The sequence below is a fragment of the Danio rerio genome, chromosome 9, assembly GCF_049306965.1.
Source record: "Danio rerio strain Tuebingen ecotype United States chromosome 9, GRCz12tu, whole genome shotgun sequence".
NCBI classification, from domain to species: domain Eukaryota; kingdom Metazoa; phylum Chordata; class Actinopteri; order Cypriniformes; family Danionidae; genus Danio; species Danio rerio.
This window is the reverse complement of record NC_133184.1, coordinates 34971406-34990793: the sequence shown is the minus strand read 5'-3', so window position 1 is coordinate 34990793 and position 19388 is coordinate 34971406. Positions and strand designations below refer to the sequence as shown.

The window sequence follows — 19388 nt, the reverse complement described above, 5'->3', positions numbered from 1 at the left end:
TTATCATACCGTGAAAAATTCATACCGTTACAACCCTACTCCCTACTTAAGAAAGGCATTATACATAGCACTTGCCTGATTCATTACTGACCAGTTTGTTTATAAAAGCCCAAGTTTGCTCAGGTGATGGATTTTAAAACAGTGGGTGCAATCTGAATATTGCAACTATAGACAATTTATTTGGACCAAAATGTGAGTAGAATAAGTTACATTCACACAAGCCCTTAAAAGTCAATTCAGACATATGATATTAATGGCCAAAAATATGTTATACCCCATTCGAAAAACTTTACTTTCACATGGCACAAAGTAAATGAACCATCCGTAATCCCTTATAAAGCAAAACAAACATCTCCAGAGCATTGAGTCATTTACATAATCAAAAAATCCAGCAAACTGAAGCTCCTGAAATAGATCGTGTTATGCAGTACCTCATTATCTTGCTTCTCGTCTCCAGACATATCGTCATCCACATCACTGCCTGTGCCTTCAATGGCCAAGATGCCGTTTCTGATGGGAGGAATCATGTAGAGCTGCTGGATCACAGAGTTCATGTAGCAAGTTGCACCTGCATTTTTCAGACCCACAAAGCCCTTGGTGGGCCGTGGACCAACTGGTGGCAAATATTCCCATTCTGTGAGTGGTTCACAACCTGAAGGTATATATATAAAAAAAACAGTTAATAATCTTCTAAATAACAGTACATAAAATTAAAAAAACTGCTGAAGTGCAAAATTTCAGAAACAAATTGACATCCCATCACACACACCTAAATAGTACATATCAGTTAACGTGTCCACAATCTGCTTCAGATTTCGCACACATCCGATGGCAAGTGCAACCAGAAGCTCAAAGCCGGCATTAATGGTGGCAGGGGTGCTACACACAGGTATGGCCTGCTCAGTGGGGAATTCTCCACTCTTCATATACTGCAAGTACACATTAGATGCTGGGAACAGGAAGTCATCCATTAACTCCTATAAAACAAAAGTTTGAGGAAAGAAGAAACATTTATCAGGTCACAAAAATGACTTATTTTAGAAATATTTCATAAAAACATCCAAGAGGTTTACCTTGATGAGACTAGCCCCTCCTTTTTCACAGCCAATGTAGAACTTCTTTTCTGGGGTCTGGAAAGCCAGTAGCTCTTTGGTGACACCAATGTGACCTTCCAAAATGGTTTCCTCAACCCCAGGCTCTCCAGTCCTTTTCACTTCATCCTAAAAAAAATAAATAATAAGAATTACTATTTTAGAAAATTAAAATTTCCTCCATTTTAATGAACAAAACCAAACACTTAATGAACATACCCGGATGCGCTTCAGCCAGTCAATCTCATTGTTTAAGAGAACTTCAGCGTTCGGAAGATTTATGTTGCTGTTAAATGCATAGTTGAGTAAGTGCCTTAGAAGAGTGAAGTAATCAGCAGCGTGCTTAGCTCGCTCTTTTGCAGTGCTCTGGAACACAAACACACAATAAAAACAGACGACTATAAATCATCACATGTTATGAGTTAACAAATACATGAAACACATTCATCCCACAGCTTTATTAAAGAGAACTACGCAAGACACTTACACCTAAAACTGTGAAGAGGAGGGTGATGAAGAACAGGAGAGGCCTATGACCCATGCAACATCGAGTGGCCATGAGGAAAAACTGCTCTTGAGCCATTTGACGAACAGACCTAGAAGTAAAGTTCAGCATTAGTAATGTTGGCTTGTCTTTAAATATTATATCTTGTCTGATAAAATTAAAGAAATCATATTGAAATATATATATATATATATATATATATATATATATATATATATATATATATATATATATATATATATATATATATATATTATTATAGTTACAAAAATTCATTTTTTATTTTATGAGTTACGAGTTTCAAACTCCGAAGCATTTAGGTATAAGGTCTTTAGTTTTACACTCTACATACATACAGATGTATTTATTAATCATAACTAATTATTAATAAGGATTCTTCAATTTAATTGATTGCTAACAGTAAATTTTTACTAAATTATCACAAAATATAATAAAATAAAAGTCCAAAAATATACATTTTACATATTAGGCAGTAAATTACCAAAGTGAATAAAATAAAATAAAATAAAATATTGTTATGAAGTATATGTTTCTGAAGTATAAAAAGATTAAACTACAATTTATTAGTATTTTTTTAGTCTTAACTGAGGTGCTTTTAATGTTGTCAAGTCGTTCTTGTTCTTAAATTTTTGTTAAGAAACTGTTATACATTTTTAGTATATTAACCATTCCTACACATTGTCATTTTTGCGTGTGTAATCTGTAAATCAAAGTTAAAAAAAGTGTTACAAAACATTAAAGATACATTACAAACCCCTTTTTGTATTTGACCTATATTTACTAAAGGCTACAAGGTTAAAAATAAACCACATACCAGTATGCCACTGATATGCTACCCAGTCAAAGTTGAACAGACGCCTCATGAAAACTCACTTGCTCTGGCAGTGCAGCAGCAGATCTATAATGAAGGTCTGCCAAGCCTTTTCTTTGCTAAGTGCATCTAGTGCAGTGGGCATAAGAGCGAAACACAGGGTCATGACCTCCAGAGCTTCACAGCACACCTGCTCATCTTCTGCATCCGGCTCATTGCCAGCATTGGTCTATGGGAGATCACACATCACAGACGTAAATAGTTGAACAGTCTATTTAATGACACAGTTTTATTTGGTTTTAATTATAAATAAGAACCAGCACCTTCTCATAGATCTTGCTGATCTCCTCATTGGAACTGAAGACATGCTGAACAGAGCCACAACCAGAAGCCCAGACTATCTTCTGAACTGCTCGAATTACACAGATATCTGGGATGTATTTGGAGGCCTGGAAGAAATTCTGTGCAAAGGAGGAGAAGGATAAACTATGAAAAACTGAAAGTTTGAAACAGGAGGCGAAAAAAGGCAGCAACAACAAAGTTTCCAAAACAACCAACATCAATGGTATTATATATCTGTTTACTCGGTGAATCATTTTGATCACAGAATACATTACAGAGATTCTTGTCAAGACTGTTGAGGACATTCATTTCAACAGAATGCAAACAAACCAGTTTTCTGGAGGTAATGGCTGTGTGGTTTTGTACAGCATACCTCATCGGAGATCTGCTGGGCGAGGCGGATGGCCACATTGCGCAGCATGCACTCGGCAGAGGGGTTGGGGATATTCTGCAAGGCATTCTGGAGCACTAGAGCCTGGTCATGTGTGGTCTGGTTGATCTATGAAAGAAAACGGAGTATATCATGCTTAATTCAATCAATGCCAATACTTATGCCATGAATTGAGTTTAGAGATTCATGAAAAGCACATATATATATATATATATATATATATATATATATATATATATATATATATATATATATATATATATATATATATATATATATATATAAAATAAAAACACAATTCTAATATAGTTACAATATGATATAATATAAAATTAAATAATAACAACAACCACAACAAAAAATGTAACAATGTAACAATTATATCTTCTACACTATACTAATACTATAATATACAATTTTGTTTAAGTTCTCATAAATAGTCTGTGTGCTGGAGCAAGTTGGTTAGTGATACTCTAAGGCAACTGGAATATTCTTTCAACTGTATAACCTGGGCCTTAAATTAACACCCGACAAATTAAAAAAGAAAGTGCGGAGAAAAAAAAACAGAAGTGGAAATGCAAACTAAACTACATGAAACAAATGGCAGTTGGCTGGGACTGTGCCCAATTCATCAAACACAGACAATGTGTTATGCATTTATCAAGGTTAACATATCACAAAAACATTGTAAAACATATCACAAAAAATATGTAATTGGATGAGCAACACTGTGATTTTTCCAAATGAGTGTGTCTTAATGATTTTATTGCAGCAATTTGAAAAAAAAAATTGTCTTGATATTTAATTTAGTTAATTTTGTGATTGTATCAATAGTTGTGTAAAGTTCAGCCTCTAAGTGACAATTTATGAAGAAAAGCTGCACAATAAACCACAAAACTAGACGAGGATACATGTCTGTAATAAATTAAATTTATGCATTGTTTTTTTTACTAGTGTTTTAAAGACTTAATGTTTTGTTCTAACTAAAACCAATTAAATTTCAAAAAAATATTTTCCTTCTTTAATATCGTAACTTAAATGATTTAAAAACACAGCCAATTAAAACAGCATTTTTCTAGTAAAATACTGTTACCACAATACTCAACAACATGATTGCATATTGCATATTTTCTCAGTATCATGCAGGCCTAAAACAAACATGTTCAATAAAAAGAAAACTGCAAAATCCAAAGTACATTGGCTGTGTACTCCTTCAATTAAACGCCTCTAGAGTCTGTGCAAGTGTTTCCTCACAAGACACTGTACACCCCTGACATTTCTGGAGCTGCACAGGGCAAGGCAGTCTGTTTCTAATTTGATTGATGAATGTCAGAGAGGCTGAAAGGTTACAGTCTTAAACAGAAATAAAATGCTCAGTGCCAGCCATATATAAGCCACTAAATCAAAACCACTCAAACATTTCACTTACATCCTCACAAAGTTTGCAACAGAATCCAGTTTTTGCAGTAAGCAAACTTTATTACTCCAAGCCCACATAATTGGTTCTATAACTATATACTAGGGCAGTGCTAAGTGCGCTTTTATGAGATGAGGTACTGGACGAAAGTCTAAGGAGTGTCTCCAGGTTCTGCAATTTTAAAATCCATGATACTATAACGTATTTGACTAATGTGGTGCAAGTACTGGTTCTTTTGAGTTAACAGCACGTCTACGTTTCTGTAAAAAGAGAACAGTTCCTTTTCATTTAAAGGAACAGTTAGAAGCTAAAGTAAGAGTAACTTACAGGCGACACAGGGATAGTCCCCTCCACCACAGGCTGGCAGGCCTCCGCCACAGACTTCACATGGCCAAAGCCTACAGCTGTAAGCAGCAGTTTGGCTATTTTTAGTGCGTTGAGATAAGCTCCCCGCCGGGTCTCCATGTCAGCATTTGGCAGGAAGTTATTTCTGGTGAGCATGCTCAAAACCAGGGGCAGGCCACCACTCTTCAAGAAGTTGTATTGGAAGTCGCTAGCATCCTCACCCAATGTCCCGCTGGCAGGCATGAGCAATGCATACACCACCTGAGGCACAAAAACATTACCAAAACATTTTACTGTTTTCGCTCAAACTGTTATTGTGGCTATTAATGAAACTCTTTGTAAAAAATATTTATTTAATAAATAAAAAATAAGAAATTTCAGATGCAAAAACTATTTAATAAAATAAAATTGCATTATATTGACATAAAATATTAAATTATTTTTTTACTTTTTGCCCTTTTCATTAATTTCTATACAGTAATAGTAGTGCTAACTTGCATTTTCTAAATATCTTTTTATTGTGATGGATAGATATATAAATAGACAGAATGATAAACAGAACAATAGATAAAACGATAGGCAGAACAATAGAATGAAAAAAACATTAGACAGAATGATAGATAGAATGATAAAACGACAAATAGAATGATAAAACAATAGATAGAAGGATAAAACAATAGATATAATGATAAAATGATAGGCAGAACGATAGATAGAACGAAAAAACGACAAATAGAATGATAAAACAATAGATAGAATGATAAAACGATATACAGAATGATAAATAGAATGAAAATTGATAAACAGAACAATAGAATAATAAAATGATAAATAGAATAAGACAATAGATAGAACGATAAAACAATAGGCAGAACGATAGATAGAACAATAAAACAAAACGATACATATAACAATAAAAAATAGATAGAATGATAGAACATTAGAGCGATAAAATGATAAAACAAGACAGAATGATAATACGATAGATAAAATGATAGAGTGAATGATAGATAGAATGACAAAACGAAAGATAAAACAAAATATAGAGCGATAACTAGTACGATAGACAGAATGACAAATCGAAAGAAATGATAAAACGATAGATAGAATGATAAAACAATAAAACGATAGATAAGACTGATAAGAACGATAGGCAGAACGTTAGACATATGGACGGATGAACGGATAGATACATAGATAGAATTTGTGATATATGAATATGATAATCACATACATCCATACATATAATATATCATATTTTTAGAACCAACTCAGCCAACAAACCTCTATCAGGTAAAGCACTTGAGACGGTGACGGCCCAAAGAAGCGCGAGTCCAACGTGGGGCTAAGGCTGTTTTCACCAAGTTTGGCATGATCCAGACAGATGGCTCGCAGGTTTTCCACTGTGGCATTATCTGGAGAGCAACAACATTGAGTAATTAATAGAGAAGGCTAATCGGTAGAGCTAGGCATGTCAAGCAGCCATGAAGCATATAGAGCACCTGGAGGCATGAGCTTCATTAGGACACGAGCGCCATCCCGTAGGAGAGGCATGTTGAGATTACAGCCCAGGTCCGCAACTTGCCAGAGGAAGGAGATGTAGCGCACGTGTAGAGACATTATCTGAGAAGAACAAGAGGTTACACTTAAAACGGTCCAAGGCAAAACACTGTACACGATCATGTAACAAATGTTCTATTTTGCAATCAAATGACCCATTACTTTAACCAAATAGTCACACAATAGTTAGTTTTCATAAATAAAATCTCCACTTATTTTCTTGATATAGTAAAGTGAACTTATAGAATGTTACACAATGCTTTGTGTTTTGGTAAAGCAATTCTTTACAATAAATGTTTTTAATCATCTCGTTTAACACTGAAATACGTTGTGAAAATGGACATTAATTAGAATACTTTACAGAACATAGCAACCAAATTAGTCTGATCACAAGCAAAAACAAAACAAAAACAATACTGCATTATACTTTTTAAATAAATGTGAATAACTTCTGAATGCCAGCCGGAGACATTAAAATATATAAAACGGGCAGTTATCTTGTTTGGAAGCAGGTTACCTAGTTAATTTAGGTCACTGGTTGCCTTTTAATTTAACAGATGGTCTACAGATGGAAATGCACACAAGTTATTAACATCAGTTTTTGAAGACAATCTTCTTATCTTAATTTCTCATGACTGCTTGCCTTTAAATATGTTCAATATGTAATCACTTCACTAACAAAATTGACAATTAGGCTCAATCATGTGCCTGCATAAAATGATGCTCACCACACCAGGAAGACAGCTCTCTACTTCAGGGTTTGGCCCATCACTGTAGTGATTGCCATGATTCCCAGGGGAACCAGTGGAGGAGTCTGAGGAGCTGTCTGGACTGGAAGGCATGTTGGCGCTGACCTGGGTGAGCTTGGCTGTGATGAGCTGTGAGAGAGAGAATACTTTTAACTACAACACATCCTGTTCACATATGACCTTACATTTAAAGAGAGACTTCACCAGAGAATAAAACATCTGTAATCATTTACTCTCCCTTCAAATGCTTGCACCATTTTCTTAGTCTCCTGGAGAATGCTGGTAACCAAATAGTTGACAACAGCCATTGATTTATAGACTAATTTGAGGGGTGTAAGCAATAACAATGGTTTTGACGTGTTTCCTGTTTTACATTTAAAATTTCCACAGTTTTCGAGTCCAAAAAGTTCAACATATTGATAAATAATGTTACAATAGCGGTTATAACATTAAGTTAAGATTGAATCGCCTCTTGTTACAAATATAAAATAGTTTGACAACAAGAAGGAAATGTTACAGGCCAATGACATCATCACATTGAAATGGTCTATATGCAGGCCCACACAGATTTCAGAGTGTTTTTATTTACTTATGTGTGTATTTATACACTTAAATGTTTATACCGTTTTTATGTGATTTTCAGAAATATTATTGACTGACGTGTATATGATATGTACAATGCCGTTTGTAAAGTGATATTTCCTGTCTTTTAGTAGATATATAGTAGATCTAATTGGATTTGGATTGTTAACCTTAAAGGTGAAAAATAAACTATTTTCTATTAGATTTTTTTAAAGTTTAGTTACTATAAATCCAAAATCACTCCATATAAACAGGAAAAAATGCCTGTAGATTCTGTCTGGCCACGCTTGTATGTACTTTTGCCAGTATGGAAGCCAATAACTACCACCAACTGTCTGTTTACCAACATTTTTCAAATTAGAGCTGGGCCGATCAACGATATTAAATCGGATCACGATAAAATTTAGGTCAATAACAATGATAAGCTCTGGACTTATTTTACTCTGAATTAATCTAAGAGCTAATCACACAGCAGAAATGTGCAACAATGGGAATCTAAAAGTGTGTTAATATTAGTTATTTGCCACCAAAAGTTTATCAGTCGAAAGTTGCTTCAGTCATTGTTGGGGGACTCTTTTTAAAACAGAAAGCAACAACATATATCGTTTAGGGTTGCGTCGATTGATGATGCGATCACGGATGGCTGATAGACATCACAATACTGAGCCAGCATTGTGATACCCCCCCATCCCCAACGTAGCAGCAACCTGCTTTCAAAAATCTACACACTTAGGCCCCACTTACACTAATAGGTCTTTAAAATGGCATTTTAGAAAGAAAATGATCTACGTCCACACCAGCGTTTCATCTAGCATTTCTGTAAAGCCCTCCTTCCACACTATACTGATGAAAACGCACATCACATGACCCCACACACACACACACACACACACTGTCAGTGCTGCAGCGTATGTGAGTGTCCAGCAGTCTTGAGCACAAAAATCCAGAGTGCAGTGCACATCAGTCATTAAGGGTGTACCGCTGTATCGAATCTTACTATAGTTGTTTAACGTGACATTTAATCAATCTTGTCTCTATGTAATGACTCACAGTGCCGACTTTAATCTTTCACTTTCACGCGTGTACCAAGTTTGTGGATGCCATTATCATGACACAGATCACTCTGCCTATTCATGCCAGAGTCCCATAGAAAAAGTGATTGACAGGTGGTAATTGGTGTGTAACTTATCTTTATTTATTTATGATTCGTTTAAGGGTAAAACAAAGACCATGCAGGTCAGGCAGTTGAAACGGTAGGCTACAAATAATTAATTTGTTATGAATTACTTAATTATTTATAAATCATTAATTCACCGCAGCCTACGACAACGATGCCATTGTCCAGTGCGATGTTTCACATTAGACATCGTACGGTACCAAATTGGTCGACATCGCCCAACCCTAATATCATTATCGTTCAAAATGTTAAATATTTATCGAGATAGCCTTTTTGCCATATCGCCCAGCACGATTTCAAATGATCTTATTTTGTCTCTAACAGAAACAAAAACTTATACATGTTTGAAACATCTTAAGGATGAGTAAATGGTCAGTAAATATTCATTTTTGGGTTATCAATGCCTTTATAGTAAAGGTTGTGTGTGTGAAATGCCCCAGTCATCAGATAGTCATCAGATTGAAATGTCTTAAAATAAATTGTGAAACTGTAGCAACATGCTAACTTTAAATTTGTCAACAAGCACACTGAAAATGCTGAATATTAGTATAAATTTGTGCACATGAGGTTGTAGGTTGCTCAATTTGGATCCAAAAGTATTTTTAGTTTACAGGCATGTACATTTGCAAACACAGGCATTATAACAGCTTGCATAAAAAAAAACCCCTCAAAAGAGTCAAGTAATTTGTGTCTACATGTATTAAAGAAACACAGAGAAGTGCTGCCTTGACATGGTCTGTGCATGTTATAATTAAGAAAAAGAGCCAAGCAAATGCCTACTGTTTTGTCTTTGAGGTTTAGCTGCCCAATTAGCTTCCTGTCATCTGCTGGGTCAATGATCTCTCCTCCGATGAAGAGTTCAATCTTTGTGTGTGTGCTGTTTGCCTTTATTCGGTTTAGGATGCAGCGTCGCACAGAACCAATTGTGTCATTGGTATGTGACCAAATGTCCAGATCATCAACCTGTCGGCCTTGGTTTGGAAAACGCACAACTAGTGTGATATGCTTTCCTCTAAAAGCCCTGAAAGAACCAGAAAAAAAAAAGTTTTTATATATATATATATATATATATATATATATATATATATATATATATATATATATATATATATATATATATATATATATAAAATCTGACATCAGAGGCAGGCAAAAATAGGAATTTAATTCTGTTACTTTATGATAGGTTTGAATAACTCTACCTGGACATGGGCAGGATGGTCCTTTCCTCATGGTAGTCGCTGTCACACTCTGTTATATACTCCCTGAGCACAGTCAGTACTCTCACCATGCGAATGGCCTCCTGCCTGGCGCAGTTAATGCTGTCTTTATCTCCGTCCAGCACACACAAAGTGTCATAGGAGGCTTTGAGCCGGTCAAAGCAAGACTGAATAAAATCCTCATGAATCTCAACCTGCAAACATGAGACACATTTTAAAACATGCACAAGAACAGCTCAAAATTTTTTTACAACCAGTGATATATAAAACATACCTGATTGGCTTGTAATTTTGGTCCAAGGTTTGTATAAATCTCTTTAAGCAAGTCAATTGCTCGGCTAGCAATATCATCGCTTCCTTGAATCACAACCTGAAAATGAAGAGATGGTTTGAGCTTGGACTATTTTTTATTTCGCTAAATGTAATTTGACATTGGTTTAATTCCATCAAAACACTGCATCATATTTAAATTAATAAATAAATACAATAATAATCCAAAATAAAATGTAATAAATGAATAACTATGATCAAGCAAGCTCTTAACATTCCCAAGACAACCCTACAGCTGTAACTGACTCTTACCCTCCACAGGTAATCCAGCCCTATAAGCTCCAAGTCATCCATCATATACGCCCGCCGTTTTGCAACCAGTTTGCCCTCCCTGCAGTTGACAGCCTTGAAAAATCGCTCAAAGCATTTCATCCCGTTCTCCGTCAGCAGTGAGGGGTCGAGTTGCAGCACATTGTTCTCAAAGAAGTCCTTGTTGATGTCAGGGTCAAGGTCAGGTTCGTCCCCCATCAGTTTGGAGTACCATTTAAAGCAGGCCTCCCGATCACACAAGAACACAGCATTCTCCGCCAGGCACTTCCAGATCTGCTTAGCCTGGGGAGCGCATAGCCAGAGCTGCCCATCTTTCAGTAAGAATCTGAAGGATGACAAGATTTAGTGAGGTGAAAGAGACTTTGAATCATTGTTTGACTTTTGATTGCTTGAGCGTATTGGAAGGTTTACAATCTCAGGTTTTGCGTGTGTTTTAGTTTTAGCTCTAAAAAAAGATTAAACAGAAAACAAGTGGAAAAGTGAAGTGAAAAGCAGTTTAGTTTTCTAGCCTTTGTTTCCTAGCAGTAGACAGTTTATTCTAAGACACTGTGATACTAGAGTTGATGACAAAAAGGAGTAACAGTTGGAGTCAAATGACCGCGAAAAGAGAATTCATTTGGGATCGGAATCAGTTCATTGCACAGGAAAGTTGCTTGTAAGGTACCTTAAGAAATTAAGCCGCTCCTGAACCTCTTGAACATGACTATATCGACTTCCTGGCCGAACTGTCTGAGGATCAAAGTCGGCATGCTCTGATAAAAGATATAAAAGCAGCAAGTTAACACCATAGGTATAAAAATGAATAAAATTAATGTTTTCATCATACTGTCACAAACCTTTTGAGAACTGCCTCATATTCTCCATGTACGCAGACAGGTTCTCTGCTACAAGTGTAACCAGTGCATGGTTATGCTGTAGTTGGTTGATTAGATCATGTCGATAGAAGACATGTGGGCTCCGCTGGGTTTGACTGGAAGAAAAGGATGGGAACAATTATAATAACAATAAAAATGTACTTTTAATTAAGTCTATAATATTGCAATTTCTTCAACAAAATTGTATGACGATAGCCTCTTAGAAGTATATAGACACAAAATGTGTGCTTGTCCCTAACGGAAAGCTTAATTTTACATTAGAGAAGCAACATCCCAACGCGCCATCAAAGCAAAAGCAGAAAATGTATTTTTTGTATTAAAAACCTCAAAGCATAAAGTCAGATTTTTGCAATTTAATTTTCTCCAATGGACTCACACGCATAAAGCATCCTACAGGAACAGTGCACTACCCGCAAATCTTGTTTATATACTAATAGAATGCATCAGTAGGTTTATAACCTGTAACAGCAGCACTGGTGCTATAAGAAGCTTTGCATGAACCTCGTCCATGGACACTCATTGTTGATTTGATTAGATGATGCAGCAGGCACCAAGCAGATTTTTTGGAAATGACTGATTTACTGAAATCCAAAAGCGGCAAAATTAGTTTCATAATCATGATGAAATATTTCCCAAATTTAGCCGTCCACTTACCCCTCTAAGCTCTTTAGAAAGTTAATAGGAATTTTCTTTCTGAAAAACAACAGGGATGTGCACGACACGTTTGCTACATTTACAATCTCTTCCTAAAACGTGTGGGTGATTTCTGTTATGTCAATACTACTTATTTCTGAGCAAATATGCTCAGAAATATTCATTTACTTTTGTGTAGTAAAAGAGGCATCAATGCTACTGCTGGTTAAATCGAGCTTGCTTACCTTAAATTCTGTGGGGCTTCTCCAAAAAGGCTACAGATCTCCCTTATTTGCTTCAGTGCAGGAATCACCCATTTGTCATTAGTTCTCAATTCTTCTATGAATCTGTCTATCCACTGCATCTTCTGTGTGTCCCTGTCCTAAAGCAGAACAAAAACAGGGATTTTAATTTCAGGTTAACTGTTTACTCAAGAAAACGTCTTAAAAAATGATTTGGGATTTTGTTCAGCATATAAGATAAATATTTATTAGAAAAAACTATTTAGATGGCTCAGGGTACCTGGGAGCAGCTATAGTCCAAAATCTTGATATGAGCACTAAGAGCCTGGTCCATGATATCCACAGGAACATCATCACTATGGGCCAAATTCCATAGGAGGTTGAGCACTTTGTGAGCCATCACACCATCCTTGTCATCTTCCGCCAGTCGACGAATCAATTCCAGTAACTTCTCCCTCTGCTTTTTACTCGCATTAGTCCAACTTTCCTATAAACCATAAAATCATTCCTTTGAGGACAGAGATTCTATAATCTATGACGATGCTGGTAAGGCACACATGAAAATGCTGAGTCCTAAAGAAAAGTCTAATGCATGGTCCCTAGATTTAATCAATCTTTTTTATGCATGAAATTACTATCTCCAGCTAATTATGAATAACCTTGAAGCAGTCGAAGAGATGGTCCAGCTGTTCCGGTGAGAAATCCCACGCCAGCTTTGCAAGAAGATCATGAACATTCTTGACAATAGCCTCATGTTTCCCAGCCTGAGGATATAAATGCCATTATTAGAACCACAAAACCCATTTAACTTCAGTTTTGTAATAAAGCAGAAATTAAAGAAGAAGGACATTAAAACTTTTTTCTAATTTAGCCAAATCATTATGTTCTTTAATTGATTATGTCTTAATGGCAAACATTTAGATGATGCAGTGCTTTACATGTGTATCATCCATGCGCTTAACAATACATCACGCATTAAAATTGGACCTAATGAGATTGATTAATAAATTAAACAATAAGCACATGATATGACACAATGCACATAAATCACACAGAAACTAGAAACTGTCTCCCACCTGAGCAGCCCAGATGTTGTCCAGGTCCTGTAGCGTTAGAGCTTTTTCTTTGATGACAAATCGCAGGATCTTCTCCAGTTTCTCCACATACTGTGGCTGATGAAGGCTGTCTCGCAGCACAATAGACAAAATGTTGTTCTGCTGAATCCATTCCTGTGGGAAATAAATGGAATGCATGTTCATTACTGGGATGTAATATACTGTTTGACTGCCCATCACATACCTCAAAACACAGTGTTTTGTTTATTCAGTGTATTTAAATCATAATAAATAATTTGCATGACAAGGCTTGTAACATTCCCCTGTTCAATTGTTCAAAAGCACTGTAGCATGACTTACAGCCATGCGTTCTGCTGTCAACCACTCTTCCTCTTCAGGATTGCCGTGACGATGTGTGTAGTAGGAAACACTCGAAATCACCTTGTTTACTTCATTTAGTGCATTCATTTTGCCATTAAAAGATGAAATCTGCAATAACCTGCAACAAAAAAAGGTGAATGAGCAAAAACGATAACAAAGCGCATTGCTTAAACATCTTGAAATCAGTCTCTTCAGCTCACCTAAGAATCATTTTTAACCTAAATATCTCTAAATTCTTCACTGTTTCCTCTTGTCCTGGTACTCGAGATGCCAGGTTCTTCAAAGATTTGATTATCATCGACAGGGCATCGTTTTTGGCTTCATTCTTTGCTTCCTTTTTCAATTCCTCATCTGTGAGGTTTTCTAGAAACTGGGGAACCATTTCTATGATGGGAAGGAAGTACTTCTTCACCGTGTGCAAAGTGAGAAACTCATAGCACTGTCCAAAAGGCCTGAAAAATGAACAAACAATCAAAGTCTGAAATCTGGAATTTCCATTTTTTCTGGAATTAGCTATCAAACAGGTTTAATTGTTCTTACTTAATGAGTGCAGCAATGATCTGAACATTTAGAGCCTGGCCGCTCATGAATCGATCATGCAGAGTTTGAAACCCGTTTAATGTGCCAAATTTGTTTATTAAATCCACCAACCAACCCTGGAGGAAACAAACAAATAAACAGGAAGTATTAAATGAAGACACTGCACAAAAAAATGTTAAATAGGAAAATAGGAGTACATTTCAGTTTTTAATCTTTTAAAACATTTATTTTATTAGCAGAGCAACAAATTTTGGATCCGATTACAGTTTTTTCAAATCACAGATTTTTTTCTATCCTTGATACACTTTTCAAATGTAGTGCAAAGAATTGTTACAAATAATTAGCCTATTAACTATCAGCTGAATTTCTTCTAACCTAGTTGTCTTTAACACTATTAAAATTTGGACTTAATTCAGAAAGCATTATGGCTTGCATAAAATATCTATCCATACACCCATTTTGAACAATAATTTTCTCACCATCTAGTTTTGATCATGCCTTGGACACCTAATGGACACATTGAGGTGAAGGATTTATATGAGGACGGAGTATTCACATTTTTTTCAGACACTTTGTTAAGAAAATGTTTCCCCACTTTTCAACCCTCCCCCTGAACACCATCTTGACTATTTTTCTATTTAATAAGCACACTTAATGTAAATCCAACGGTTTCTCAAAAAGAATTTTAGAAAAATTACCTTGGTGTTTGTATTGCAAAAGATCAATGAGAAGATATTTTAAAGATGGTCCACTCCTCCATATGCACCAGATATGGTCTAATGCAAGGTGCTCCATAGAGCTCATTTAACTAATGCCAAAAAAGCATTTTTTTTATTAACATAAATCTAGACCCTAACCACTTGACAGCCCTTTTTGATATTTTAAAGATTTGACTTGATTGTTGCATCTTGCCAGGTTGTTGCTTTTTCTACTCTTTTAGCTAGACGAGCCATTCTTATCAAATGGAAACAGGTACTACCTCCATCACATGTGGATCCGAGAAATCTTTAGCTGCATAAAACTTGAGAAAATGCTTACTTGCAGGATCTCTTAAATCTTTTTCCAAGTCCTGGAACCCTGTTTTAAACTATATCAAAGGCTTGCCCCGTTCAGTTGATATCAGCTCTAATACACAGTATTAGAGAAAAAGGAAATACTGGCTCCTTAACGTGAAGGTTTCTTATTTTAAAACTTTTTTTTATTGTAAACTTGCTTAATTATTATTATTTTAAATTCTTATTTAATTTTCCATTTATTTCGTTTTTTCTCCCTCTCAGAGGATGTTTGTTTTTAATTCCGAAACCTTTTTTTATTTTGAGGTGATAGTGGGAAAATAAGAAAACTAAGACAGTCTGTCATACTTCCTATGTTGTAATGTATAGTACCATGTATGGTCTTGTTTAACACCAATAAAAAAAAAAGAAAAAAAAAGTTATAATTAGCCTTACTATTACCTTTTTCAAACATTAATAAATAGAAACAAACAGTTAGTATTGAAAAAGCACATTTTTTCAAGTGGGTCTAGCAATCAAGCAGGACCTACAATAAAAAAGTAATCAACTACAAAATAACTATTAATTAATAAATCAAATAACAAATATATCATAACTATAAGAATAAATCTATATTTAATATATACTCAAGTCATAAGTAATTTTCTGTTTATTTTTTTGTTTGAATAACAGCTGCGGTCAATTTAAGACAAAGCACAAACCCAATACACTGAATCTCTTTGAGTATCTGAGAGCAACTCAAATAAGCACGTGAATACTGATTGGAGTTCTCCTTCCTTTTGAATGATTCATATAAACAAAAATAATTAAATAAATAAAAATAAAATGGCTTAAATATTTATATTTAACATTTGCCCATGATAATTAAAATTTGCAATAAATCCCCCGTTTTAAACTCAAATAAATCATACATTAAATTAAAAAAAATGAGAGTTTTACAAATATCCCAAATATCATTCAATTTTCTCCCTGGTGCAAACACCGTCTCACCTTGGGAGAGCGAGGGTCAGGTGGACGGGCAAACAGCTCATCTTCAGCTAGCTGAACCCCAGCTGGCACAGTCTCAGAGGGCCGAGTACCATTGTAGATGTGGAACTTACAGTGGGGGTTGGTGGCCATGGCCAAGAGTTCTAGCAGAGGAAACCAGTCCTGAGAGAGCTTGGTCACACACAGCTCCACCAGTCGGTGGGCGTTATTAATGATGCACCGCTGTAGAGAGAATCAGAAACAGATCAAGGATTTTGGTCAAGTATGTTTTGGCTTTAAATGACAGCACACACAAGTGCAGTGGAAGCACTTTGATTTACAGTGAGTGGGAAGTCTTAAAAAAATAATCTATATTAGCAGCGCCATTGAGGCCGATCCTAGTGCTGTCTTGGAAGAGCTAAAACGAGCCTCATACGAGAGCGATGACTCAGTGCTGTGTCCCAATACTGCCTCTGTTTAACTGAAAGGAGCTCTTTGATCAAAGCTTTGGCATTTCAATCAAACAGCTAAATAAGATGAAGGCAACCAAAATAACATTACGTTTTTCACAGCAACCCCAAAGAAGTAATCTATTCTTAAAAGGACAGACCTGACAGTCAAACGGTTAGTAAGAGCCTTTAATGTGAAAACAAAAGGACAAAACCAAACTGGATGAATGGTGAAACTGGCACCAGGTTGCAGGACTTACATGGATTTCAAATTTCCATCCACTAACAGCCTCATCTGTCAGTATTTTTGTAAAGGATATTGTCAAGCCATCTCTGAAAAACCTCTGGCATGCTTCACACTTGACATCAATTCCTGGAGACAGAAATGAAAGAAAAACTTATCGGAGACTGACATTTACTAAGAGACTGAAGAATTCCTTTGAGAACAAAAGTGAAAGCTTAGGATGACACAGACACAGGTAACAACAGCTTTTTGTTAATCATCAGCAAAACAATTAATGAACAAAGCAAGTGTAATAAAAGGGGTGGTCTAAAGTGTATTTTTAAGGCTTGGTTGTGTTTATTAGATGCAAAGCAATGTGCGCTCATGCTTTATTTGTAGAAAATCACTGTATTTTTTTACATCTTACTTTGATTATATAAAGCTACTCAGGTAATATGAAAATGACTGTCATATTTCCTAGTTCCTCTGAAAGGCCCACCCACAAGAGGCTCTGATTGGTCAGCTAACATATGGCCCATTTCCACTGAAAGTGGAAGTTTCCACGGCCAAAAGGGTACCCTTTTGGTGGGCATGGTGTATGACAAAGTGTCAGACAATGTTATTTTTACTTGAGGAAATGTCACAGTAAAGCCATACGGGTCATATCATATGAGAACTCTTTTCACCACACAGATGCTTTATACACATAAATACTTGTGTAAATGAACATGATTTGATTATAACTGCAGATCAATGATAGTGTGAAATAGCTTACTGTAATGTCTGCAATTATATAAAATAAATAAATGGGACATATATGAACACATACAAACCCTTACAATCTCCAATATGTTACCAATTACAAAAAACTACCGACAGCATACATTTAGTATTTTTTTTTTTGAGTTCAAAAACAACTCAAAAAATAGCCCAGTCAGAGCAAACCTCTCATCTGTGTCTTTATTCTTAAGCAGCACATGTTATCTCATGTTAGAGAATAATTCCGTCATGCTCATAATAGTTCAAAAGATGATGATAATAGTTAAACATGGCAGTTTGTTCATGTTTTAGGTTGCAGACATCATTTGCTGCTGTATTTTTTGGCTTCTCTCTTGTTTTTGTTGCGCTTCACTCTTGTGTTTGTCTCATTCTGACAGGATCGGATATTTGCTTTAATGATCATGAGCACGTTATTGATATGAGCTCAAAAAGTTTGTTATTTCAAATATAGATAAGCGGCAAGCTTTCTGGAGAACTTGAAACCGATCATGCTTTAGACGGGCTCGTAAAACAATAACAGGAAACAGCAGATTTTGTTCTTCTTGAGTTTGTGGCTATATGTATATTATATGTATATTTAACAACAGTGTAATGTCTCGGCTGTGTTTTTAAAAATGGTGCTTCCTTAGTTTTCATTCTCCTGCTTCTGCGAGTGATGTATCTCTGTAAACCAATAGCATTCAGCTGCACATCTAGCTCTGCCTTATGGTACCCTTTGAGCATGTTGGAACCCTTTGCAAAGGGTGACCAAAAAGTAGTACAGAACGGTACGGTTCACTTTTAGGTACCCTTTGACAGTGGAAACAAACCACTTAGTGAAAACGGGCCAATAATGTGCTGTGATTTGCAGATTGGCTCCACGTCACCAGGAAAAGAGTCACGCCTCTACAAGTATGTGCCTTTGCACAGTGACTGTCATTGGTCTGAATAGCTGTTAGCTATATCAGTTTGTGCCTGAATCAGACAGAAAATAACTCAAAGGACACAGCTGAACCTCAAGCCTGCTCTCTAAAATAAAAACTGACAAGAGTCGTTCACATGTATTCAGAACAAGCATGTGTAAGTAATATGAAACAATCACATATCTTTTGCAAGTTCGTTATGAGGTGCAGAATGAAAGGAAAGCTGCTGCATAGAGAGATACTGCAGTGCTGGTGAAGATCGTGGCTGTTTACAGCGGTTTGACAGATAAAGATGAATTTGTAGCTAAAGTGTTAACGATGTCAAACAGCATTTCCAATTGTTTACGTCCTTGCTACAACATAGCGTTAACGCTAGACACTATGCATGTAATAGATCAACTTAAACAAATAAAAATACTTGCAGGTTATGGCTCACATTTCACAGGTTTGTTTATTATGGTCGGAGCTGCTCCTTCTTTGAGGAGTTTTTAGCTGAACCACCATTTAACTGAGAGAGA

At 35.8% G+C, this 19388-nt stretch overlaps 1 protein-coding gene across 5 annotated transcripts in view; it reads right to left on the bottom strand.

Annotated features, from left to right (window-relative positions):
* The window catches only part of usp9 (ubiquitin specific peptidase 9), a 59960-nt gene that overhangs the window by 20360 nt on the left and 20212 nt on the right, over nucleotides 1–19388 (bottom strand). For 4 of the 5 annotated variants that reach the window (XM_005167736.5, XM_009304755.4, XM_009304756.4 and 1 more), the window contains exons 5-31: nucleotides 17226–17338; nucleotides 16541–16759; nucleotides 14538–14653; nucleotides 14198–14449; nucleotides 13977–14115; nucleotides 13638–13790; nucleotides 13221–13325; nucleotides 12842–13048; nucleotides 12565–12701; nucleotides 11648–11781; nucleotides 11476–11563; nucleotides 10794–11136; nucleotides 10486–10581; nucleotides 10194–10405; nucleotides 9772–10012; nucleotides 7212–7361; nucleotides 6426–6546; nucleotides 6208–6338; nucleotides 4906–5184; nucleotides 3144–3269; nucleotides 2752–2889; nucleotides 2491–2657; nucleotides 1579–1687; nucleotides 1311–1457; nucleotides 1074–1220; nucleotides 770–977; nucleotides 432–652 (exon numbers count right to left, since the gene is read on the bottom strand). In XM_005167736.5, coding sequence (XP_005167793.1) covers nucleotides 432–652; nucleotides 770–977; nucleotides 1074–1220; nucleotides 1311–1457; nucleotides 1579–1687; nucleotides 2491–2657; nucleotides 2752–2889; nucleotides 3144–3269; nucleotides 4906–5184; nucleotides 6208–6338; nucleotides 6426–6546; nucleotides 7212–7361; nucleotides 9772–10012; nucleotides 10194–10405; nucleotides 10486–10581; nucleotides 10794–11136; nucleotides 11476–11563; nucleotides 11648–11781; nucleotides 12565–12701; nucleotides 12842–13048; nucleotides 13221–13325; nucleotides 13638–13790; nucleotides 13977–14115; nucleotides 14198–14449; nucleotides 14538–14653; nucleotides 16541–16759; nucleotides 17226–17338 — 4499 coding nt within the window. 5 annotated transcript variants of the gene reach the window in all.